Source organism: Melospiza melodia, chromosome 9 (assembly GCF_035770615.1).
Source record: "Melospiza melodia melodia isolate bMelMel2 chromosome 9, bMelMel2.pri, whole genome shotgun sequence".
NCBI classification, from domain to species: domain Eukaryota; kingdom Metazoa; phylum Chordata; class Aves; order Passeriformes; family Passerellidae; genus Melospiza; species Melospiza melodia.
The window spans coordinates 34,755,641-34,781,449 of NC_086202.1; the positions used below are offsets into that span (position 1 = coordinate 34,755,641).

The 25,809-nt window shown below is 46.1% G+C and overlaps 2 protein-coding genes across 7 annotated transcripts in view; one reads left to right on the plus strand and one right to left on the minus strand.

Annotated features, from left to right (window-relative positions):
• CTNNA3 (catenin alpha 3) overlaps window positions 1–25,809 on the minus strand; it is a 429,736-nt gene that overhangs the window by 245,818 nt on the left and 158,109 nt on the right. The gene's annotated exons all lie outside the window — the stretch shown is intronic.
• LRRTM3 (leucine rich repeat transmembrane neuronal 3) overlaps window positions 1–25,809 on the plus strand; it is a 79,213-nt gene that overhangs the window by 15,205 nt on the left and 38,199 nt on the right. The window contains exon 3 of one of the 5 annotated variants that reach the window (XM_063164180.1): window positions 5,603–6,247. The exons of 3 other annotated variants lie outside the window; for them this stretch is intronic. In XM_063164180.1, coding sequence (XP_063020250.1) covers window positions 5,603–5,809 — 207 coding nt within the window. In that variant the 3' untranslated portion in view covers window positions 5,810–6,247. Of the gene's footprint in view, window positions 1–5,602; window positions 6,248–14,366; window positions 14,418–25,809 lie in introns of those variants that run through there. One more of the 5 variants, XM_063164181.1, reaches the window with a different exon arrangement.

Sequence of the window (25,809 nt, forward strand, 5' to 3'; positions counted from 1 at the left end):
GGGAAGGAGTAAGCAGGGAAGTGCAGGAGCTGATGGGAACCTGTGCCAGGCAGTAGAAGGAGCAGGACTGAAATTCTGTGGAAATCCAGCTGCTCTGTGGCATTTGCTAACACACTGCAGTGGTGCTGCATGCTAATGGCAGTGAGAGAAAGAGGGGTTTGCAAATCTGTGAAGCTGTATTGGAAAACAGCCTGGAAGAAAGGAATGCCTCAAAGTCAACCAGTCAAAATTACCTGAAAACTCAGCTCCTCCCTGTTCTGTTACACATCATAAAAACTGCTGTGATAATTACAAAGCTCATTGGGCCAACAATGGCAAAAATGTGGACAGACACCTGAAACTTCATCCCCTCCAGCTCAGCTTCAGCTCTGACTGTGTCTGAGCCAGTTCCTTCCCATTTTGGAGCAGTTGGTCATTCCCCCAGATAATTTCTGGCAGCACTCTGAAATGATCCTCCATTCCAAGGCCAGGCTGGACAGGGCTGTGAGCAGCCTGGCTCAGTGGAAGGTGTCCCTGCCCATGGCAGGGGGCTGGAAAGAAATGGTTCTCCAAGCCAAGGCATTCTGTGGTTCTCTGAGTCACACCCCTAAGTCCCAAGCTCTAGGCAAACTCCTTCACCAGGCTGGCCTGTGCTTCTGTTCCAAGCAGTACTGGAAGCATCCAGCAAGCCGGGAACTCCTGCATCCTTCTGGGAAAGTCTCCAGCAAGCTGGGAACTCCTGCATCCTTCTGGAAAAGGTTTACATCTGCTTTACATTTACCTTTCCAATGAGCCTCCTCCCAAAATACTGACAAGAAGCTGTTGTCTAAAGCCATATTTTTCTATCCAACGGGCAAATTCATTAGGGCTCCTCTTGCAAAAGGGGACTGGCAGAATCCTGCTGAAAGGGAGTTGAGGGCAGCCTGACAACCTCAGCCAAGACCTTTGCCCTCTGTGTATGGCCTGAAGCAGCACAGGTGAGGGAATTCAGGGCACATGCCCCTCCTGCTGGTTTCCCTCTGTTCCAGAGTGCAGTGCAGGGCTTGTCCCAAGGTGTCCAAGAGCAGCTCTCCCAGGATCACTCTCAGGGCAGGTGTGTTATTTTTTAGCAAGTGTTGTTCTGCTTGACAGTGCTAACACTGACTGCAAGAACAACAATATATAACTGCTTATGCCTTCCTGTTCTGTTAGTGTTCCACACATCAGAGCTTGCAGAGCCTGTGGGAAAGAAGCCAGTGACCATTAACCTTCACTTTATTTTATGCTTTTATAATTTCAGGAGTTTAGTTTCAGGCTTGCAGCCTTCAGGGCTGCAAAGCTGAGACTGGAGTAAAATACTGCAAAGCAGCAAATGCTTAGCATAAGATAGAAGAGCTTTTCCTGAGTCCCCATGTCGTTTCTCCCAGCTCTAATGCAAACTTTATTTCAGGGGATTTAACAAGTTTTTTCTTGACTTGAAGTAAATGCACCAGAGATGCTTTCTGCTTTTGAAACAAAGAAATAGCTCCTGGATTTGACAGTGGCCAGTTCACTGAGTTCCCAAGAGGTCACACTGAGTAGGCAACACCTGACTGTCTTTCAAACCTTGACAAGACAAATCAAGGCTGGAGGGATGGCCAGGACAGCACATTCACATCTTTGTTTCTACCACCCATAGGAACCCAGCTGAAAACCCTATTGCTATTAAAAATCAGGAAATCCCTCTCGTACCTTCATGCTCCCCTTTTCTTTGACTCAGACTGGCCCACTGAAACTCAAGACAAAAACACCTCCCAAAGGGTAAGTGTGCCACAAAATCCCAGGACAAAGCTCAGGGAGAACCCCAGGACTTTGAGGGCATGGTTACCAGAAAGTCCTGAGGCTGTTTCAGGAAGTTTACCCTTCATCCATCATTCACACAGCAGAGCACTCCCAAAGGTGAGGTGAATTCCACAGACTCCCATGTGCTGCAGTTTGTAAATCACTGCCATGAAAGTAGGACAGTAGTGTCAAGATGACAGGAGGCCTTAGCATTTCAGAATTTCCTCACTGAATAAGCTTGACTCGTGGTGCCTGCCACAAATGCAGTGCCCCAGCATCAGCTGTGCAGCACAGCCTTGCCTTGGCAGCACAGAGCAGCTGGGAGTGCCCCCACAGCACTGGGGACACAGAGCACCAGGAGCTGCACTGCAGCTGCAGCACACCAGGCAGGCATGCAGCAGTGCTCTGTGAAACTGGGGCCCTTTGTTCAGCTTACAGAATCATTCCATCTAAGATTTAAAGAACTTAAAGGCTGGACAAGGGGCAAGGTAAGGCAGCAGAGCAGAGAAGGATGCTTTCATCACCAACAGCCCTTCTTGCATTCTGTTTATCAAAGGCCTGACTGATTAAATAAGAGCCATCAGTTCCTGTTACACAGCAAGCTGCAGCAGAGCCAGCAGCCATCTGCAGTGGCACCTCTGATTCTTTACAGCTCCTACAAATCAGGGTCAGGCAGTTCAGCCATCCTGACCTGCAGGTGAAAAGCAGATAATAATAATACACTTTGTGTCCTGTCCACATTCTCCTCAGGGAAAAGAGCCTGGAGCCAGCACACAGTGTCACAGGGGCTGGGTTTCCTGAGTGCTGCAGGGATGAACTCTGTGAGCCCTGCACTGCCATTCCCTGTCCCTGCCCCAGGGAAAGCCTGGCACAGCATGCACTGCTCCCCCTGTGCTGCTGTCAGCAGGGCACTGCTCACCCCTTCCTCCCAAATCACAGGAGCCCAGAAACCACCAAACCATTTTCACTTTTCCAAGTCAAGCCAGTCCCCCAGTGAGCCAAGTGTCTGTTGTGAACTTTGCTAACCTTCAATTTGCTTATGTTCTCAGAACTTAGTACATAGGGACATAGAGATTTAACTTTGCTAACTTTCAATTTGCTTATGTTCTCAGAACTTAGTACATAGGGACATAACGATTTCTTCCAGATTACATCCTCTACAGGAACTCTACATCTCTTCTCTTTCACTGCTTTGCTTGGTGAATGCAGAAATCAGGGCCATCCACTTGGAAAATATTTTCCTTATTTGGAGTTTTAGTATCAAATATGGGAAATTTTTTTTTTCCAGCAATTCCAATCTGGAAATAAACAGCTCATCAAGTCAGTTATCTATCAATTAATAAATTAAAGATAATAACGTTTCTCCTCAACTGCTTCAACAATAGAATTAATTAGTTCTAATTAGAAATAAATGTCACTCCTTGAAGTGCCTCAACATCAAAAATGTTGAAGCACCTTTCATTAGAGAGTCTCTAAACACTCTGCAAGACATTATCAATGCCATTTGTACAGAAATGAGGTTCTTTTCAGGCCATGGCAGCACTGGGAGCAGATGCTCAGCCTCCCACGGGCATTATTTCAGTGATTGTTTTCTTACTCACAAAGAAAGTGGAAGCTGGGTGGGAGACATGAGTCATGTGAAATGAGAGCACAGCATCGTGCAGCAGCAAGGGAGCAACCCCAGACACCTCCACCCACGTTCAGAAAGGTACAGAATTTCCTAAACTAAAACATAACCTTAATCCCATAACAGCACACTTCCACAAATGCTGCTTGAAACCTATAGCCTGTCAAGCCATAAAATACAATTAGTCAGTGCTGATAATCACCACTGCTGTGGTTTGGCAGGCTCTCCTCCTCCAGTGTCAGATGTAAAACAGATGATGGTGGCCTACAGAACTTGGGGGAAACATAATGCCTGACAGCAGAGCAACACTGCATGGAAAAGCACTGTATCACCTCCAGCAAAATAAACAAGCCAGAATCTCACAAGATTCATACCAGCAATCATCACCACCAGAATAAATAGAGGGTTTCATTTTACTTGTTTTAAAAGGCTTATTCCACTTGGTGAATTATGGCTGTTTTTTCTGAAGTGGCTCCTAATCTGATTGCTCAGAGATTTATGTACAGTCACAAGGTTGGGAAATTATTATTGGGAATGTCTATTCAGATGAGAACTTTCTGAAAATTGAGATAGGGACTAAAATCAGATTTTATACCTCTCATTTAACAATCTGTTATTAATAAGCTTTTTAATTGATGCCAGTGGAAATAATAACTTTGCATTCACAGTGCCAGACAAAATTCTGTTCCATTGCTTAACCGTATCTGTCCTTCCCAAGATGACTTAGCAAAAGCAGATTGATGCTGTGGTGTTCATTCAAAAAGAGCCCAGCCTTAAAAAACAACCCACTTTTATCCCAGTGTTTGTCCATGCCTGTCCATGATAAACTGCTGCCATCCAGCTGCAGGGAACCCAAGCAGTGACCCACACATGGGGCAGTGAAAGATGTGTCCAAAACTGGACCTCACCAGGAATGTGCCACCCCACATCCCCAACAGCTCAGGAGAGTTCTCCTGCATTCCCAGCTGGGGTCAAACTGCCAAAGGCTGCTTTCCCCCAGCATGGGGAGGTATAAACCTCCCTGTGCTTTACAGGTTGAAAATTCTGCATCACAAAGGACGAGGGGTGGCCCTGCAGAAACTCAGAATCAAACCTGAACAGATGCCAACAGGAAAACTGATTTCATTCCATTGTGCCTCTGTTTAAAAAGCTCAGATTGTGATGGTACATGATACAATAACCTACCTTGACTGTGAGGATGTATTTGCATCAGCACAGAGAACTGCAACAGCTCACAAAGGAAGGGATTCATCCACAGAGCACTGAACTGTTTGTGCTCTCTCCTGAACCAGGGATATCACAATCACAGTAGGAAATGTCATATCAGACATGCCTAGCAGGCTTTCTGACTGGGTGCAACCGTGTATAACAAGTACAAACAAACACATACCAAAAAAAACCCAAAAAGCCAGAAGAAGAAAGCTTATGATAGCTAGAAAATGATGTTTTAGCCCTTAACATGCCCATGCATGAATGTGGATCAAGTATTATACTTCAAACAACACACCTGTAAGTGTTCTCATTATACACATAGAAATGAAATCTTTTTATAGAGAATTTCCACTAAAATCTTACCATCCTTGAGGTCTGGCAGCAAGTTCTACAGATGAATTATGGACTGTGAATAAAAATATTTTAATAAGCCATTTTAAAATCAATTCCCCGTCCCTTGAATCAACTGCTCCTAAACATTTTCCTCACCAAATTCCAAACCATTTCTGTTTCAGCTAATCTTCCTTGGTAATAGGGAATTAGAATTGACCACAAACTGAAGAATAAAAGGCAAAATATTTACACAAAGGCATTGTTAATGTACTCTTAACAAGCCTTTTGAACTGTGTGCAGAAGGACACAACCTTGTCTTTTTTCACTGGTAACACTTTGTTAAATACTAACAGCAGAGGTCTGCCATTAAAATCATTGCTACCATTGCCAACAGGGAATACTACTCCACATTTGTGAATTGATTCTGCTTGTGCTCGTAGCTTTGCAGAGATCTGGAAGGTCCTGTTTGCATTCCCAGACCTGACTGACCCAAACAATTTATATTTCCTGCACATTTTGCCATTTTCCCTTTCCCAGAGACTTCAACGTGCAGCACACGAATGTACCCTGAATACCTGGGGGCTCCCTGCTGTCAACCTTTGGCCATGTGGAGAACTGACACCTCATTCCTTCTCTGTTTTCTGTCTCCAGACACTTCCTACCACAGAGGAGCAGCTCCCCTCGCACTCCAGCACTGTTCAGCTTCCCAAACAGCCTCTCATGATGAATGCTAGCACAGGCTGTCTGAGCCAAATGAATTCTGTCAGTGTGCTCTCCTTTACCTGGCAGACAGCACTGATGAGCTGCTGTGCTAGAGCTGCCCTAGAAAGGAAATATTCTCTGGCTGCTGCTGCTTGAAAGCACCCAAGGCAGCAGTAGTTACCTCTCCCCATTTACCCCACCCCTTAAATGACATTTAGCAGACTGACAAACTGCAGCACCTCCTTCACCTCCCTCAGAAAGAGTGAGGGGAACGTGAAAATTGAGATTTAGCATGCTAAAAACTACCCTTCAGTAATGGGTGTAGAATCAACTTTGATTAGGGTCTTACTGTTGTACAGTGCAGAAGTGTGTAAATTGCACAAATTAAAATCTGTTTGTTTGTGGCTGGCAAATGGGAGTGCATGTAATACTAGACACAAACAGCATGCAAGTTTACAAGCATAGCAAATGCTCAGATAAAGGCAGAGTTACTTCAAGTAATTGTTATTGTTCTAACAATCCATGCATGACTGCCTCCAGAGTACACCAAAAAGAAAAATAACATGTAAAATATTTGGTTATAAAACACATGAAATCTGTCACATTTTTTGTTTATCTTATTAAAAGACCATCTAATGAAAACTAATACTGTCTTATCTGAGCTAATTTTCCATAAAAAGAAAAATGGCCTCTTTATCCCACAAACAAACACACCACAGATGAACATACACTAAGTGAACATATTCTTAGACACCCTACACATATAAACCCAGGAGCCACTGCTTATTAACGACAATAATTAAATACCATTAAATAACAAACTCTTCCCTAAATTACGAAGGTTCCACTGTCATCCACTCATCCCAATCCACAAATGAGACACAGTATCATCCCAGTCCTGCTTCACTCCATGAAGCTCAATGGTGATGGATGTTCTTGCAGTAAAATTTGGATGACTGTTTCATTAGGGGTTTATTTAAAGATTCGGGTTTCCATTGGCAGTTTCCCTTTAGGCTGCCAAAACAGGGGTTTAGGAGTTTAGCTCAAGTTTGAACATTGTCCGTATTTGTTTTCCCTTCACAGTTCCATGTAGAGTTCATTGTTAATGTGCTCCATTATCTGTAGATGTGTATTTGGAAAGGCATACCCTTCCAGCATACCAAGCATTACAACAAACCTGTTGAGAAAAGCTTCAGAAAATTGCCTGATGTGCAAAGGCAGAAGTATAGCAATTTTCACAGTAATAAAATGCAGGCCTTTATTTACAAAGAAATAGAGCAATATCTATCTTGCAGGTGCTATCACAGAAGGGGTTATTTTTACTTCCTGTAATAAACTTAAGCAAACAAAATCTAAATGAAAAACCATTTGCAACTAGGTTACAGAAATTTGAACGTAATATGGAATATTGTGAGTTCATTGCCTGCTATCATCAGATCAGGATTAGGTGTATTTGTGCTAAGGCTGTCCTTGCAGCCCTGTGGAAGGTTTAATATTCTTTCATTTCTGTAATAAATCAGCTGTTCTCTTCTCGCACATAAAATGTTACATACTTGTAAAACAGCATCTGGTGGAGAGAGAAAGGAGGGGATGTGATTGACATAGGAGTCCAAAATCTGCTGTTGCTCAAAATCCCATTTTATTATACAGCTTTAGGCATCCACTGCAAAAGCAAGACTGAAGATTTGCTTGCATTATTCTCCCCATGATACATTATTGACAGTAACAGCTACCATTATTTGGGGAAGTGATTTGGACAAGCTTCCCGAGGAAAGAAGCATGCAGAAACATTTTACCCTAATTGCTTGGGGCTTATCCTTCAGTAGCCAGTGCAGCATTCTCTTTCCTCACAAAAACCACTGCAGTTCCACTTGGCCTTGTATCACTTGCCTTGCATTTCCACAGTGAAACCAAAACAGCACCAAAAATGCATCAAATGCTGTCAACAACCAGCATTTCTCACAAGGTTCAGGGCAAGTCTTTATGAGGTTCAGGGCAAGTCTTCAGCCTCTGTGTCTGCAGCTGAGCTCAAAATCCATCACCAAAAAGCATTAACTAGTACTGACTCAAGAATAGATTTAAGCTACCAAGTGAAACAAAATTCACTGGAGTCCCCCACTCCCATAACATAAATCCATAACAGAGCACAGACACTCCCCAGTCTGACTGCAAAATTCATCTGAGTAGCCACACTTGCAAAAGAAGCTGAGAACCCCCAGAGAAAGAGACACACGTGGGGAGACTTTCTGTCTCCTTTTCCCCATGTGTCTACAGGCCCATGGGCAGAAAATGCACTGGCCAAAGGCACAGGTGAAGCTGTTTCCCAAAAGAGGCAGAAGACAAAAAAACCCAAACCAAATATGTATGTGTTTCTATACAAATGCTGAGAAGGTTAAAAAAGAGGTGGCTAGACTGCAATGCCTACCTGTAAGGGTGTTTTGAATAATATCAAACATTGGAGGAAAGAGATAATTATTGGTACTTTAGTATCTAGATAAAGGATTTTAAAAATGCAATAACTCGTGTCAGTACAGGAATCATGTCAATAAATCATATCCCAAATATCTTAGAATCATATCAGAGCTTGGTGAAATGTACCAACAAGAAAAATAGAACCTCTACAAACTCCAAGTCCATGCTCAAATACAGGAAAAGTACATTATTAGAGACAATCTAATCTTTTTCATTTGAGAAGAGCAACCCTGTTGTGTGCAGAGAAACTGGAATGATTGCTAGCACAGGAAAACAGCAGTAATGGTAGGGTTTCATTATTTCAGACATGCTGTGTGACAAATCTGATCTGTAGATTGTACTTCAGGGAGAGGCAAATAGGGGACCCACTAAAAAAAGCCACTTTGTGACACAGCCACAGCAGTGGCAAGGTCCTCATCAAGAATATTAAGAAAGGCAGTGTGTAAGAGAGACCCTGATACAGCAAGATTCAATATCTCTAAAGTAGACAAAAGTTTTTAAAAAATTCCACTTGATTTTAAAAAGGTGATGTAACTAAAAGTGAAAGCTTGTTAAAATAAATGGAATTTCAAATGTTAAGCATGTGAAGGTTATGCAAGCCCAGCTTGCAGGGAGGTGAGCCTGTCCCAGTCCCCTCAAAGCCCTGTTGCAAGGGTAACAGCAAACCAGCCCTGGTGCTGGAAGGGAATGAGGAGAGGGTACAGCAGCAACAGCACCAGAAAATGTCATGGCATATGCCTGTAACAGAAAGGAATATAAACCATGGCAGGTTAGCTTACAAAACACAGTCTGACAGGCCACAGAAGAGTTTAGGTAGAGAGAACTGCAGCACTACAAGAACCTTTAACACACCATCATCATTACATCAGGAGCAGGATGGCTGCCAGAGTCTGTGGATCCAGCTGGGCTGCCCACAGAACACAGGGACAGCACAAAAACCAGATGGGTCCTTGTGCACTTCAGTACAGAAATCACTGGGAGGTTTCCATAGATGAAAGAGTGATGCAGCTGAAAATGTGACCAAAAATGAACTGGCATTTTATTGCACAATAAACTGCAATAGTAAACTGTGAGAACTCACTAGGACCAGCCATAAATCACCAAGCAATTCACAGATAAAATAATAACCTAATCACTATAATACACATTCTAGTACTTTAGAACCTCACCAGCATCAAAAGAACACAAGACAGCACAAATGACAATTCTTATCAGGAAGCTCTGACCACAAAGACCAGCACAGATAACATCCATCCAATGTGGATTGTAGCAGGAGCAACAAGAAAGGACCAAAGTAGGAGGCAAATGGACAAGTCCTGTGTCAATTATACAGGACAAAGGCTCAGGGAGAGCTTTTAAAAGAAAATTCATACCTCACAAAGCTATTGAAACTTTATGTAGGACTCAAATAACAGCTGGGAGAGCTTTACAGCTAGTTCTTAATTAAAAGATCTAAAAACCTATTAAAATTATATCCATGGAGAGACTGACTTGTAAAATGTAAAATCAAAATTGGCACACACAGAGAATAAAATGCAGCTTTCAATCCCACCTGTCTCACCTGGGACCTTCAGAGGTTAACAGAACTGGGCACCAACAGGTAATTCTTTAAATATTGGAATTGAAAATTTTCTGACGTGGTTCTGTGACCAAGTGAGCTCCAGCCATTCCACTAACAACTTCCTCCAAGTCACTTTGCTATTTCAAGGCAAATTGATTCCTGGAGTGGTGTCACTTTTCTGCTTGAACATTGTAATTACACAAATCCAAGTTTAATAACCCAAGCTATTCAAGTTTAAAATAGACACATTGTTTTTCTTTTGCCATCACTGTTTCTCTACCTTCACAACCTCTCCAGCCCTGATTTACCCCAGTCCCAGGTATTCCACAGCTAACAGCAGGACAGACACCTCACACAAAGACACTTTTACAGTCTGTAGACAGAAGATACTTTTGCAGCATGACAGAAGTCTCCAGGCAGGGAAGGTGCAGGACCTCTCCCTTTTCCCAAGCAAAGGGAAGCCTGTGTGAGCTGCACCCCAAGAGAGGCTGAAGCAGGAGCTCACCAAAGGTAGAAGGAGATGGGTGGGGGACCCTGTGACACAAAGGACCCTTGGAAGCTCTGCTTCTCCTTCTCAGTGTCCCATTCAGGGGGCAGCTCTTGTCCTTCTCCCCTGCACGTGTCCCCAGCAAGCCACAGCATGGCCCTGGGAGCTCTGAAAGCAGCAGGGAAGGCAAGAATGAGGTTCAGAGTGTGGGGAGAGAGCAGGGAGTGAGTGGAGAAGTAGGACAGTGAAGTGGGCAATCCAAGCACTTGTGGAGACACAGGGGAGCTGGAAGAAGCAGGTGAGTGCAGCTGAGCAGTGAACACAGCAGTGTGAGTGAGTGAGTGCCCCACTGAGACACAGGCATGGGGCTGCTCTCTGCTTCTCTTCTGCAAGGGCACTGCCTTCATCAACATCAGGCACAAAGCCTTGGAGACTCACTAAAGCCCTGCAGTTTATAAATGTAAACAAAAGTGCCTGCTGTGCCCTGCAGAAAACTCCAAAGAAAAAAGAAATTACAAATGGATCTTTAAACCTGTGCTAAAAACCAGGAGTGTAGAGAACAAGTCATACAGGCACTCTTTCCAAAACCAACCCTTCACAGCCACCATCTCCACTTCAATCACCATTTCCTTAACCAGACCCTTAGGGGAAATGGAACAAACTGATTCAGGCTGGTTTTAAGGCCACTCCCTCAATGCCTGAAGCCGTGCTGGGTGCCAGCCTTGGAGAGCACCTGGGTCCGTGGGTGCCCCTGGGTGGCTCTGCATGGCAGCTGTGTGCAGCTGGCACCCCAACACCCCTGCTCCTCCTGCCTGCCCGCCCTTCCCCTCAGACACAGCCTGGGACAGGAGATCCCCCAGGGCTGCGAGGCTGCTCAGGACACCGAGGGCAGCCAGGGATGCATTTCCTGCCCAGCCACGTTGGGCAGCTCACAGTTAAACCTTCTGCTGCACAGCTTAGGAATATTTTTGTATTAAATTCTGCCAGGCAGTTTTTGAGCAGATCTACTTACAGACTACCACTGTGACTTCCAGCAGAAACATTCATTTCATATGCTATGCTAGTACTTCCCTCACAACAGCAAGAGAGCACAGAAAAAGCTTTATAATGCAGAAGAGATCTGGATTTGGCAATTAAACCTTCATTTGTATTTCATTTAGCAATATGAGAATTCTGCCAGCATCTTCAGAAGGCTTTTAATCTATCTGCATTAATGCCCAGCTCATGAGGCAGCAGTGCTTTCATTTCACTGAGCACTCGAGGGCAGCTCCAGTTGCTGCCCCGGCTGGCTCATGGGGACAACATGCCCTGGGTGGGACTGGTTTGTCCCATCAGCTCCAGGGACACACAGCAGAGGCAGCTCCAAATGCAGCTCCAGAGGAGCTGCACACATGACACTGGCTCCTCATCAGAAGCAGAGCATCTTCCAACATACATTCAGTGACCCAACACTGCTGTTCAGAGAAGCAACAGCAGGACATGGAGCAATTTCTGTGAGAAAACAAGAGTCTTTCAACACCAGGGATGACATGACTGTAACCCATCTGTTTGTTATGCTTTAAAAGTTACTTAGAATGTAAAAAGGAATGATGCAGTTTTTGCTTTAAAGCAGAAAGGAATAATGACATTAGTGACATCATGATATTAGTCAGCCACAGAAAGGGCCCCGTGTCCACAGAGTCTGAGAAAGCCAAACCATTAAGTTAAAAAAAAAATCTGAGGGAGGGTTTTGCTCAGAAAGATGCTTACAAGATCTGTATTGCCTCATTATACAAATGCAAATTCAAGGATCCATGAAAAATGAAGATTAGCTCAAGGAATGTGTTCCCTGTCAGCAGTGCAATAGAAATCCATCCTGCTTGCAGAACAAACCTGCACACAGGCACAACCTGCATTTCCTTGTCTCAATTAGGACCTCCCAAAGCATGCAGATCTTCCAGAACAGCCTCTTAAAACTGACTCCTTATTACCAACCACTCTACTGTCAGCTTCCAATACATTCATGAGTGATAATGCTTTCCTGGCCTGAGTCACAAACTTATTCTTTTAAAACATTTTACATCTGTATGCAAGCCAAACTGGCTATCTTCTTGAGCAGCCAGGAAACTTGAGTCCTCCCACAGGACTCACCCAGATAATACTACTATAATAACTTTTTTTTTAAATATTTGGAATTAAACATCAAGACAGAGCAATTATTTTATTGCTCATCAATACTGAAAACAAAATTATAAATCTGTTCTTTTCAAAGCAGGCAGAGCTATGATTTCAAGTTTGTCACCCTGTTCCAAGTGTCTTTATCCAGTTACCCACTCCCTCAAATACCTTGGTCTGTTTCATCGAGCTGATGTTGTTTCATTTTCAGCTTAACAAAAAGTAATCACATAACAAAAATAACCACATAACAAAAAGTAACCACAATTCCCTGTGCTTTTGGTTTCCTTTTTAACGATGTCAGCTTTCCAAAGCAAAGCCTTGAGGAAAATTAGCAGAGTAGATAATGAGAGAAACTCTTATCAAGGAGGGGAATTTACTGATCATTTCCACTGCAGGCTGCAGCTTCACAGTTACTTCAGGCTGACCTAATTACAAACTGCCTGATTTTCTCTCTCCCTTGCCAGACCTGGTACTGAGCACACTGAGCAGGATCTGGGGTTTCACACAGGGCTGCGATTCACTAGAAAAGTCATTGTTGAGCTTCTTCAAATTCTTAACAAGTTACTGCTAGGCTGGATCAGCCCCTTCCCCTGGCTCAGCCCAAGCACCTGAAGGGAACATCAGATTAAATGAGGTATGAAATTCCATCTGGAGAAGAACTCAGCTCCACCTAGAGCGGCAGAAACACCCTGGGTCCTGGGCAGGACTCCAGCCCAGAGCAAATCACAGCAAACCCCCTGGTTCTGAGGGAGTCCCAGCCTTTCCAAGCTGTTTCCAGCACTCCATCCTGCTCAGCTCTTCCCCACACAGGAGGCTCCAGGGCAGCCAGGCCCTGTGTGCTTCCAGACTGCAAAAAGCAGCTCCAACACAGCAGCGTGCAGGGATGACAAATCCCAGGCTTCCAGAAACATGACACAGCTTAGCAAGATGTCAGCCAAGAACATTTGGCTATCAGTATTCCATAAATAGCCAATTTGAAAAGAGCTGCTCAAGTTCTAGAAATCCATCACTTTTCTATTTTCAGGGTTTTTTCTCATTGTTTCATGTAAATGTCCAGAACAGACTTCGTACTTCCAAGATCTAAAATGGATGTCTTTGTGGTTTTGGGCTGGAAGTCCACATGCTTCAGAGGTACAAATGGTCACAAACCAATCTGTGTGATAAATGAAAAGAGGAATCCAATGGCAGCAGCTCCAGGTCTGCAAATCAATTAGGAATCATTCAAAAAATTAGGTGAGAATATCTTTACAAGCAGAATTGCCATCTTCACTTGTTTGCACAGGTGCCCAGAGCAGCTGGGGCTCCCTGGGTCCCTGGGGCAGGGATCCTGTCCAGGGCCAGCCTGGCACAGTGGGAGGTGTCCCTGTGGATGTGCCACTGAGTACTGAGAGCTCACCCTGCACACACAGGTTTAGGAATCATTCTGCAGAATTTCCCTGCTCATTTCCTGAGCCATAATTCTGACAGCTTCTTACCTTACCTGCATTTGCCAAGAACACTGAAATAACTGGAAATACCCAGCATTTTCTTGGATCATTGTTGCCATGAATACACCACACTGCTCAGGTACACTCCAGTCTGGCCTGGGCTCCTCAGAACTCTCACAGTTTATTGGGCAGCAGAGAAAGTACTTTATCCTGCAGGCATAGAGCACTCCTAAACAAGGCTTGTATGAAAGATGGTCCTTCACTCTGAGCATTCCAGTACAATTTGCTGTGGGATGATGAATAATAGAAGTGATTATAGCACATGTCTTAATCCCATCTAAACCAGCTTCTTGGGCTTCACAGAGAAAAAATAAATAAGTTATAGAAGATCATTTAACCAAATGGTTTTTGAGATTGACAACACAAAGTCCCTAACATAGCTGCTTTACTGAAAAATGGAATAAGATTACTCTTAGGAGAAGAAAAAGTAGTATTTTCCCATATTTCTTAACCACCAGGAAATATCTTCCCCTTTTCATTTCCTATTAAAATAAAGGTGAAGTTAGTGACTCAAAGAAAACTAATGCTGTAAATTATTGACCTCCATAGGTCTGAAATGATGGCTGGTACCACTGAATCCTTGAAACATGGTTGGAAGAAGTAAGTGGAAAAGTTTTCTACACTACTGTAGAATTTTCTAGTGGTGTGAAAGTGAAGTCTTGTGAAGTCTTAAATATCTGCCTGACAGTGTGGACAGAAGTGATTTACAACAGCCAAGCTCTATTCAAAAGCAGCTTGCACTGAGCTGACTGATCTTCATTTAACATGATTACTTAGCCATGAATTAAAGTTAGAACTCTCTGCCTTTTCAATGTGAAACTCAATTTATCCCAGAGTGTCTTTCACACTTGATGAAAAGTGAAAAGATAATTTCTTTCTGTTTTTTTATGTAATGTAACCACAGTGAATGTGTATTTGCTGCAACATTTCATTACCCAGGTTAACATGCAGCATAGAATACCCTAGCAGCATGTTTATAGAAAATAGAACTTTTTAAATGTCACTGAGTTGAAAGACAATTGGAGTAAGATGAGTGAAAAATTCATTTGTTCCTTCTCCCTGAGGACAAAGCCAATGTTTTCTTCAGTGGGAAATGAAGAGAAAAGCAGGGAAACAGCTTTGCAAATGAGGATGTATAGAGGCCTAATTTACAAAAACAAAGGAGAACAGTTAATTCCATTAACTTCTGCCAAAAAGCAGCTTAGGTAGGATTCTTACAAATCTTAAGCTTCACAGAAGCCCAGAGCTTCTGAGGAGGCTGGATGAGAAGGCCTGGAGTGCCTGTAATGGTGCATTCCCAGCAGAGCTCTCAGCAGCTGAAAGCCCCCCTGGAAATGGAGCCTGGAATTGGCTGTGCTGCTGCCAGGGGCTGGATGGCCACACACAGGAGCAGACATGGGCACACTCACACTGGTCATGCTCAGAAATGCTCTGCTGTCACATCTGCCCCGTTAGGAACTAAATGAGCACACAGTGGAATCTCCATGCAGAGATGAGAGCAGAGCAGCAGAACCTGTGTGCATGGAGGGCAGGCACACACCCAGCCTGCTGCCCCGAGGCCACACCACCCACCATCCACCATCCTCAATCCACCATCCACCACCCACCATCCACCATCCTCAATCCACCATCCACCATCCTCCATCCACCATCCTCAATCCACCATCCTCAATCCACCACCCACCATCCACCATCCTCAATCCACCATCCACCACCCACCATCCACCATCCACCATCCTCCATCCACCATCCTCAATCCACCATCCACCACCCACCATCCACCATCCATCATCCACCACCCACCATCCACCATCCTCAATCCACCATCCTCAATCCACCATCAATCATCCACCATCCACCATCCTCAATCCACCATCCTCAATCCACCATCCACCATCCACCATCCTCAATCCTCAATCCACCATCCACCATCCACCATCCACCATCCTCAATCCACCACCCACCATCCTCAATCCACCACCCACCATCCACCATCCACCATCCTCAATCCACCACCCACCATCCTCAATCCACCATCCACCATCCACCATCCATCATCCACCATCCTCAATCCTCAATCCACCATCCACCATCCTCAATCCACCATCCTCAATCCACCATCCTCAATCCACCATCCACCATCCTCAATCCACCATCCTCAATCCACCATCCACCACCCACCATCCACCATCCATCATCCACCATCCTCAATCCACCATCCTCAATCCACCATCCACCACCCACCATCCTCAATCCACCACCCACCATCCTCAATCCACCATCCACAATCCATCACCCACCATCCTCAATCCACCATCCACCATCCACCATCCTCAATCCACCATCCTCAATCCACCATCCACCATCCACCATCCTCAATCCACCATCCACCATCCACCATCCACCATCCACCACCCACCATCCTCAATCCACCACCCACCATCCACCATCCTCAATCCACCATCCACCATCCACCATCCACCATCCTCAATCCATCACCCACCATCCTCAATCCATCATCCACCATCCACCATCCACCATCCACCATCCACCATCCACCACCCACCACCCACCATCCTCAATCCACCATCCTCAATCCACCATCCACCATCCACCATCCATCATCCACCATCCACCATCCACCATCCACCATCCTCAATCCACCATCCACCATCCTCAATCCACCACCCACCATCCACCATCCTCAATCCACCACCCACCATCCATCATCCACCATCCACCATCCTCAATCCACCACCCACCATCCACCATCCACCATCCATCATCCACCATCCACCATCCACCATCCACCATCCACCTTCCACCATCCACCACCCACCATCCACCATCCACCATCCACCTTCCACCATCCACCATCCACCATCCTCAATCCACCATCCACCACCCACCACCCACCATCCACCACCCACCACCCACCATCCTCAATCCACCACCCACCATCCATCATCCACCATCCACCATCCACCATCCACTACCCACCATCCACCATCCTCAATCCACCACCCACCATCCATCATCCACCATCCACCATCCACCATCCTCAATCCACCATCCACCACCCACCATCCACCATCCTCAATCCATCATCCTCAATCCACCATCCACCATCCTCAATCCATCATCCTCAATCCACCATCCACCATCCTCAATCCACCATCCACCATCCACCATCCACCATCCACCATCCATCATCCACCATCCACCACTCACCATCCACCATCCTCAATCCACCACCCACCATCCACCATCCACCATACACCATCCACAATCTTCAATCCACAATCCACCATCCACAATCACCATCCACCATCCACCATCCACACCTGAACCAGAGAAAGGCAGGCACAATAACTTCAGAAACATGTTTGCAAAGTGCTTTGGATTTACCATGCAAGCAGGCCTTTGGTTCACACAAAAAGAAATAAGACTTGTTAATTTTAAATGAATACTAAGTTTAAGCAGTGCAAGCCAGCATAATGTTGAGGTATTTATTGCTAATATGCTGATTAACCATAACCAGAAAAAATCCCTGAGCCTGTAGCACACCACATAAATAGAAGTGCCTTCAGTGGGAATGCTGGATAAAATCTAACACAGGACACAGCTCAAGCTGGAAGCCTAAAGAAGCAGCCCTCCTGCTGTTGAGGTGGGAGAGCTGGTGTCACTCTGAAATAGCCTCCATGGAAGCTCCTAGCAGAGTTCCAGGGCTCTGCCTTGGGAACTGGGCAGTGCCTGAGCTCTGTCCCACTGCCAGAGGCCATCAGTCCCTCCCCCTGTGTTTCCCAATGCACCGGGGAAGGCAGCAGGCAAAGGAGAGAGGGATTCTGATTAACAAAGAAAACAACCCTCTGAGAAGCTGATCCCCTTAACAAATATCTCAGAAATCCTATGATCCCCCTCTAAGAATTCACCCTGAAGGATTTAAAAAAATATCTGAGAACAGGTCAGAAGAAGGGTTAGACATATTAAAAGTACCTAATCCGTGGTGCATGACTATTATGGATAGGGGTCATTAAAATTTATGTGCATGAGACATTGTAATCTTTGTTACTTAATTACATTTCAGTAGAACTGTGGATGAACGGGAGCATCTTTAAAATTCTGCCCCACCATTCTAATTAGCCTGGTACACTTAAATTTAGGAGGGAAAAAATCAAGAAAACCTGAAAATAATGCTGATGGGAATGATTATATTAAAAAAGGAATTGGGGGAGGAAAGAACAGAGACCAGAGTTACCTTCAAGTTGGATAAGCAATTAATATTGGCTCCAGGATATTTTATATAAAGCACAGGAGGTCTAGCAGAATTATTTCACCCAACTGTTGTGAGCTAACCCACTGCACTCAGCTGCAGATACTGCATTTTAGAGAAAAGAAAGAAAAAAGTAAAATAATCTAGAGAAAAGAAAATTAGAATAAATATTCTTTTAAAATTACCTATGACGTGTTGAAGCAGTTGCATTTAGAAAAGACTGACAGAAACCACACAACATTTCCATTATCACTAACAAACTGGAGGGGGAGGAACAAACAAGGGGGGGGGAAATCCAGTTATCTGCAATCAAGATTAGGCTGGGTGACAGAAAGTTCTTTTTTTTCAAGCTCCATCTGCAGTTTTGCCTGCAGCCTCCAGTGCCTCCCCTCCCGGGGCACAGAGGCTGGTGTGTCACAGCCCCTGAGCAGAAGCACAGTGCTGGCACTGCAGCACACACAGTCTGCAGCTCAGGGCAGCTCCCAGGCAGTTCCAGCCCAGCTGCTGAGCTGCCAGATGTTGGCACAGAACACTTAAGCTTCTTAGCAGCCACAGATAAACCCCACTGTTTATCTGAGCTTCTGTGCAACTTTATTACTTCCGACACGAGGCTATCAAAAATATAAAATATAAAAGTGGTCTTAGGCTAAAGCAATGCAGTGGATTACAAATTTGTCAGTGTAAGTAAAAAAACAGGCTGAAAAAAAAGATTTGCATGTGCACAAATGATACATCCAGAGGAAGTGGAGGATTGCCAGCAGATTAGCAGATGAGGTGAACAATGAGGTTCCAGGACCAAGGAATGACAAAATGCCCTAGAAGTTTCTCTCTCCTGGATCCAACAGTGAAATCAACACTCATTCCAGTAAAGAGAGATTCTAAACCACTAAATATAGAAACTACAAATCACAGATTCAGCACAGTGAGTAATAAAGATGCCTCAGAAATACAGGAAAAAGAGAAGTAGCCAGATATGATGTCATGGAGCTCATTTAAAATCTACCTAAGGCTAATTGCAACAGGCCAGGCTCAAGCACCTTTCAGGATAAATCAAGTCTATCTGCTCAAACATGGTGAAGGGGTAACACAGATTCCCAATTCCATGCAGGTCCCTTAACTGGGAATAAATTCAGCTTTTCAAGGCACATCCTTCTCCACAGAAATGGCAGTGGTGTATTCCAAGGCAGCTCAGTGAGTGAACACACAGTTCTGAGTGTTTTAGCATGCAGAGTTGTTTAGAGATGGCTGTGACCTTTTGTCATGTGTAAATACACATAGTTGGAAGGTATTTAGCTTCTAGAGGCTACAGAAAGATAACATTTAGGACAAGTGATGTGCATGGCACTGAGTTGTGGAGTCCACTTTGATAGCTCATGTGTCAAAGCTAATTAAAAAAAAAAAAAAAAATTGGCTACCCCATCAGGGAGTTCTGAGGTATAAAACCACATCTGCATGAAGGGACTAAAACTGACAATAAGTTTGCCTTTTCAGCATGTCTGCCCCTCAGATCCCAAGAGCAAATGGAACCAGACTTGCCTCTCATGTCCCCAACACACAGCACAGGCTCCAGACATAATGGGCAGATCCCAAACCTGATCCTTCCAATGAAAATGGAGTTAAGGATTGCCATTTAACAAATCCTTTCTGATGTTCTCACCTTCCTTCCACCTGCTGCCAGCCAGTGAAATTAATTCAGCAAGCAGATTGTGTAAAGGCAACAGATTATCTGAGTTTAGTTTTCCTCCCTTGTGCCATGTGCTATTTCTGCTACCAGCTGGTTGGAAATGCCACCTAGGCTGTCCTGGTGAAGCCATGGAACTTGACAGTGCTTTGGAATTCAAAAGCTGCAGAACATGAATAGAAAATATGATTAGAAATGTCGACATTGTGAAAGAAAATACAGATGGATTTCCAGAACAGGAGCCTTATACAAGTCTGATGAAAGGAAATATGAAGAGACAGGATTTGTCTGAATCCAACATGGCCCTGCAGCACATGGACAGGACAGCCCATCTCATCCATGGGACTTGCACAGTTCTTAGGTCACTCCAGCAGCATTCCATGTTGCTCTTCCAGAGCCCAAAGGTGTCAGAAATGCTCTGAGAAGAGCAGCCTTTGCTGTAGTGCATGTATGCAGATCCTACAAGGCCTAACAGCTGCTCTTTGCCTGGACAATTTGGCAACTCAGGCAATTTGGGGATGTCCTGTATCGAGAAGAAACTCCAGTTCTCCATTTGCCCATATCATCAGGCACTAAAACTGTTAGAAATGTCTTATTTACAAGGACTGAATAGTTCTGCTTCTCAGTCCTTACATAAATTCTCACTTCACAAGCCAACTGCCATAGGTCTTGCTACAACCAAACTCCATTTCATGTAACAGAGAAAACAAACTGAGCAGCAGAGAAGTGACCTTTGTCAGTCCTGCAGGTCTCTCTCCTGTCCCTAAACCAGGAGAAGAGGGCAGGCCTGGCTGTTACATGGCTTGTGAGGGTTCCTCAGGGGGAGAGAGACAGGCGAGAATCTTGGCTTCATGATCAGAAGGCTGGATTTGTTAATTTATGATATATAATACATTATGACTACACTAATAGGAATAGAGAGAAAGGTTCAGAAGCTGCTAAGCCAAGAATAGAATAGGAATCTAAAAACAAGAGAGCTCTCTGTGAATCTGTTCCCGAGAGCTTGGTCCTGTGATTGGCCCTTAATTGTAAACATGGAACATGAGCCAATCCCAGGTGCACCTATTGCATGTCACAGCAGCAGATAATTATTGTTTACATTCTCGTTCTGGGGCCCCAGCCTCCCAGAAGGGGAAAAATCCCAAAAGAAAGGATTTTTATGAAAGAATGTCCGTGACACCTGGCTAGTCCCAGCTCAGCTGCTGCCGAGACTGCCCAGACTCCAGGAGAAGTTCTGGGAAGCTGCTGCCACTGGGAAGCTCACGTCCCACAGAAGGGCACTGTGTCTGTGCAGGTTCCCAGCCAGAGCACAGCCCATGGAGCAGCCAGGCCAGGCCTGAATAAAGCACTGCACGTTAGAGCAGCAGCAGCAGCAGCAGAGCTAAATAAATGCCAGCCAGAGCAGCTCTTGGATCTGACCAGCAGCTGGAACTTTGCAAAGTCTCAGTGCTGGACAGCTCCCCTAAGCAACGTGCTGCCAGCTCTGTGATCTATCTCCCTCTGCTGAGAAGGCTGCTGGGGGCAGCTGGGGCAGAGCAGGGCATCCCATGGAGAGGCACAGGCAGCCCCAGCAGGGATGGTGTCAGGGCAGGGCAGGCACAGGCAGCCCCAGCAGGGATGGTGTCAGGGCAGGGCAGGCACAGGCAGCCCCAGCAGGGATGATGGTGGCAGGGCAGGCACAGGCAGCCCCAGCAGGGATGATGGTGGCAGGGCAGGGCAGGCACAGGCAGCCCCAGCAGGGATGATGGTGGCAGGGCAGGGGAGGCAAAGGCAGCCCCAGCAGGGATGATGGTGTCAGGGCAGGGCAGGCACAGGCAGCCCCAGCAGGGTGATGGTGTCAGGGCAGGGCAGGCACAGGCAGCCCCAGCAGGGTGATGGTGGCAGGGCAGGCACAGGCAGCCCCAGCAGGGTGATTGTGTCAGGGCAGGGCAGGCACAGGCAGCCCCAGCAGCAGGGATGGTGGCAGGGCAGGGCAGGCACAGGCAGCCCCAGCAGGGTGATGGTGTCAGGGCAGGGCAGGCACAGGCAGCCCCAGCAGGGATGATTGTGGCAGGGCAGGGCAGGCAATGGCAGCCCCAGCAGGATGATTGTGGCAGGGCAGGGCAGGCAATGGCAGCCCCAGCAGGGTGATGGTGTCAGGGCAGGGCAGGCACAGGCAGCCCCAGCAGCAGGGATGATTGTGGCAGGGCAGGGCAGGGCAGGCACAGGCAGCCCCAGCAGGGATGATGGTGGCAGGGCAGGGCAGGCACAGGCAGCCCCAGCAGGGATGGTGTCAGGGCAGGGCAGGCACAGGCAGCCCCAGCAGCAGGGATGATTGTGGCAGGGCAGGGCAGGGCAGGCACAGGCAGCCCCAGCAGGGTGATTGTGGCAGGGCAGGCAGTCGCTGTGTGTCCCTGCACCAAAGGGCACTGACAAACGAGGTGTGTGCACAGCACAGCGGGTACAAAGCTCTCTGCAAGACACAAAGTGTCTGCAGCTCAAACATTTGTTTCCAGATGTTCTCAGGGTCCTCTCCCAACAGGTGAGAGAGACAGATATGACAGATAATGGCTCTTGCAGCACTGCACATTAAGGCAGTCTGTGAGCAGAGCTGAACCAGAGTGATGGCAGGGATCTCACAGCCAGAAAAGCAAGCAGCGGCAGCCAGGAGTGTTCCAGGAATGTGCACAGACAGAGAACAGCAGGGACACGGTGTCCTGGGAGCCTTTGCCCTGTGCCTGACACACCCTGGGACCCCAAACACTGGCTGAGAGCCCAAACAGAACTGCTGCACAGCCCCCAAAGGCGTTCCCTTCTCCCCAGTGCAATGCAGAGACACCCTGGAACCAGCCTGCTTGTGACAGCTGCACTGCCCTGGGCCTCAGCGTGTGGGGGCACACACAGGGATCACACACACACAGGGATCACACACACACACACTCACACACACACACACACAGGGCTCACACACACACACAGGGATCACTCACACACACACACACACACACACACACAGGGCTCACACACACACACACTCACACTCACACACACACAGGGATCACACACACACACACTCACACTCACACACACACAGGGATCACACACACACACACACACACACAGGGATCACACACACACAGGGATCACACACACAGGGATCACACACACACACACTCACACACCCACACACACAGGGATCACACACAGGGATCACACACACACACAGGGATCACACACACACACACACACACACACACAGGGATCATGCACACACAGGGATCACACACACACAGGGATCACACACACAGGGATCACACACACACACACACACACACACACAGGGATCACACACACAGGGCTCACACACACGGTGCTCACACACAGTGCTCACACACACACAGGGATCACACACACAGGGCTCACACACACACACAGTGCTCACACACACATTGCTCACACACACAGTGCTCACACACACACAGTGCTCACACACACACACACACAGTGCTCACACACAGGGATCACACACACAGTGCTCACACACACATACACACAGTGCTCACACACACAGGGATCACACACACACAGTGCTCACACACACACAGTGCTCACACACAGTGCTCACACACACACACACACAGTGCTCACACACACAGTGCTCACACACACACACAGTGCTCACACACACAGGGATCACACACAGTGCTCACACACACACACAGTGCTCACACACACATTGCTCACACACACACACACAGTGCTCACACACACACAGGGCACACACACACAGTGCTCACACACACACACACAGTGCTCACACACACACAGGGCACACACACAGGGATCACACACACAGGGCTCACACACACACAGGGATCACACAGAGGGCTCACACACAGTGCTCACACACACACAGTGCTCACACACACATTGCTCACACACACACACACACACACAGTGCTCACACACACACACAGTGCTCACACACACATTGCTCACACACACACACACAGTGCTCACACACACAGGGATCACACACACACAGGGATCACACACACAGTGCTCACACACACACAAAGTGCTCACACACACACACAGTGCTCACACACACATTGCTCACACACACACACACAGTGCTCACACACACACAGTGCTCACACACACATTGCTCACACACACACACACAGTGCTCACACACACAGGGATCACACACACACTGCTCACACACACAGTGCTCACACACACAGTGCTCACACACACACACACACAGTGCTCACACACACAGTGCTCACACACACACACAGTGCTCACACACAGTGCTCACACACACAGTGCTCACACACACACAGTGCTCACACACACACACACACAGTGCTCACACACACAGTGCTCACACACACACACACAGTGCTCACACACACAGTGCTCACACACACAGGGATCACACACACACAGTGCTCACACACACACAGTGCTCACACACACAGTGCTCACACACACACACAGTGCTCACACACAGTGCTCACACACACAGGGCACACTCCCCTTGCCAAGGGCCGTGCCCTCCCCGAGCAGTGCCACAGCAGAGGGTGGCACACACGAGCTGCCCTCTGTGTGCCCAGCCTGGCACAGCCCCACAGCCCCCAGGGACTGCAGGCAGGGTGCTCCCCACTGCCTGTGCCCCAGGAACCCCAGCTCAGCAAGGTTCAGCAGCTCCCAGCACAGCACAGGGAGCCACCACCCCTTCCATTTCACATACAATTCATTGCTTTGGACTTGAAAAATAAACACATGCATTAAGATTGATCTTCCTTGTAATTACACACCAGCCCTCCTTCTAACTTTACCAGACATTTATCAGATTTTTAGCTGCAGGTTACTTAGGAAAGGCCTTATTCTGCTGCCATTATTATTGTCAGCTAATTCAATCACATTTAATGGCATGATTTGTTTAATGGGATGCTGCCCAAGATGAGAAAGAATGGATAAATGCAGCTCCCAGTCAGGTTTCTGCCTGGTCTCAGCTGGAATTATGCCTTTGCTAAGCACACACACGTTACATGGCAATTTCCTTGCATCCTTCCCCTGTGCTAGCTCTTCAAGTGGTTCTTAATTAGCTGTGGTTTATTTATGAAGGCATATTTTGCTAGACTTTCCCCAAGAGCTTTAGTAAACAGCTATATTAAGCTTGTATTTACTCTCCACAGCTCCTGCAATGCTTCCAGGGGAGGGGGAAGGGGAGGTGGCTCAGAGGGGCAGGGCTGTGCTTGGGCTCTGAAGGTTTCTGCCACTTGTGATCCATCTCTTCATGCTTTGCCAAGCCTGCCTGTGTGCAAGAGTCCATTTGTCTCCTTTCTCACTGGTTTCCAGCCAACTAGCCAGTTTTGGCCTGATTTAGTGGAAGGCAAAGCTCTTAAAAATACAAAATTGTTATGAATTCTGTGAACAGAATTTGAGAGAGCACCTGCATGAACATGCCCATAAACACCAAACATCTGCTAATGCTTTCTTCCCCTCACACACTTCAGCAGTGATCCTCCCATGTCCTCTTGTCTCCTTTCCTGTCACTTTTAACCAGTTTAAAACCTGGCTAAACTGTTTTGGCTTGTTCTGGCCCAGTTTGACCTCTATCTGTTAGCTGATTTTTATTTTGGAATTATAGAAGGTGGCACAATTTATGTCATTAAAACTGTAAGTTCAACAGGACAGGCAAATGAACATGAAATTTAAAAACTTTGAATTTTTACAATGCTTGCCATTAAAGCACTTAGAAATTAAATTAAACTAAATTGATCAAAAAATTGAGTTGCAAAAATAATTTCACTTCTTTTTTAGATCCCTGAAAATTTCAGAAGTTGACAAGAAGAAGTAGGCTAAAAGGGAAAAAAATTAAAATATTGTTTGATATTTCCCGATTTTTAAAACATTCTTATCATTAATTTTTTTGCATTGAACAAAGAGTTTAATGAGAACTTATTTAAAAAGAAAATATGCTGACTAAAATATAACTTTTAAATCAACACATTAAAAAAGGGTTGTGTAATTAGCCAGCACTCCCA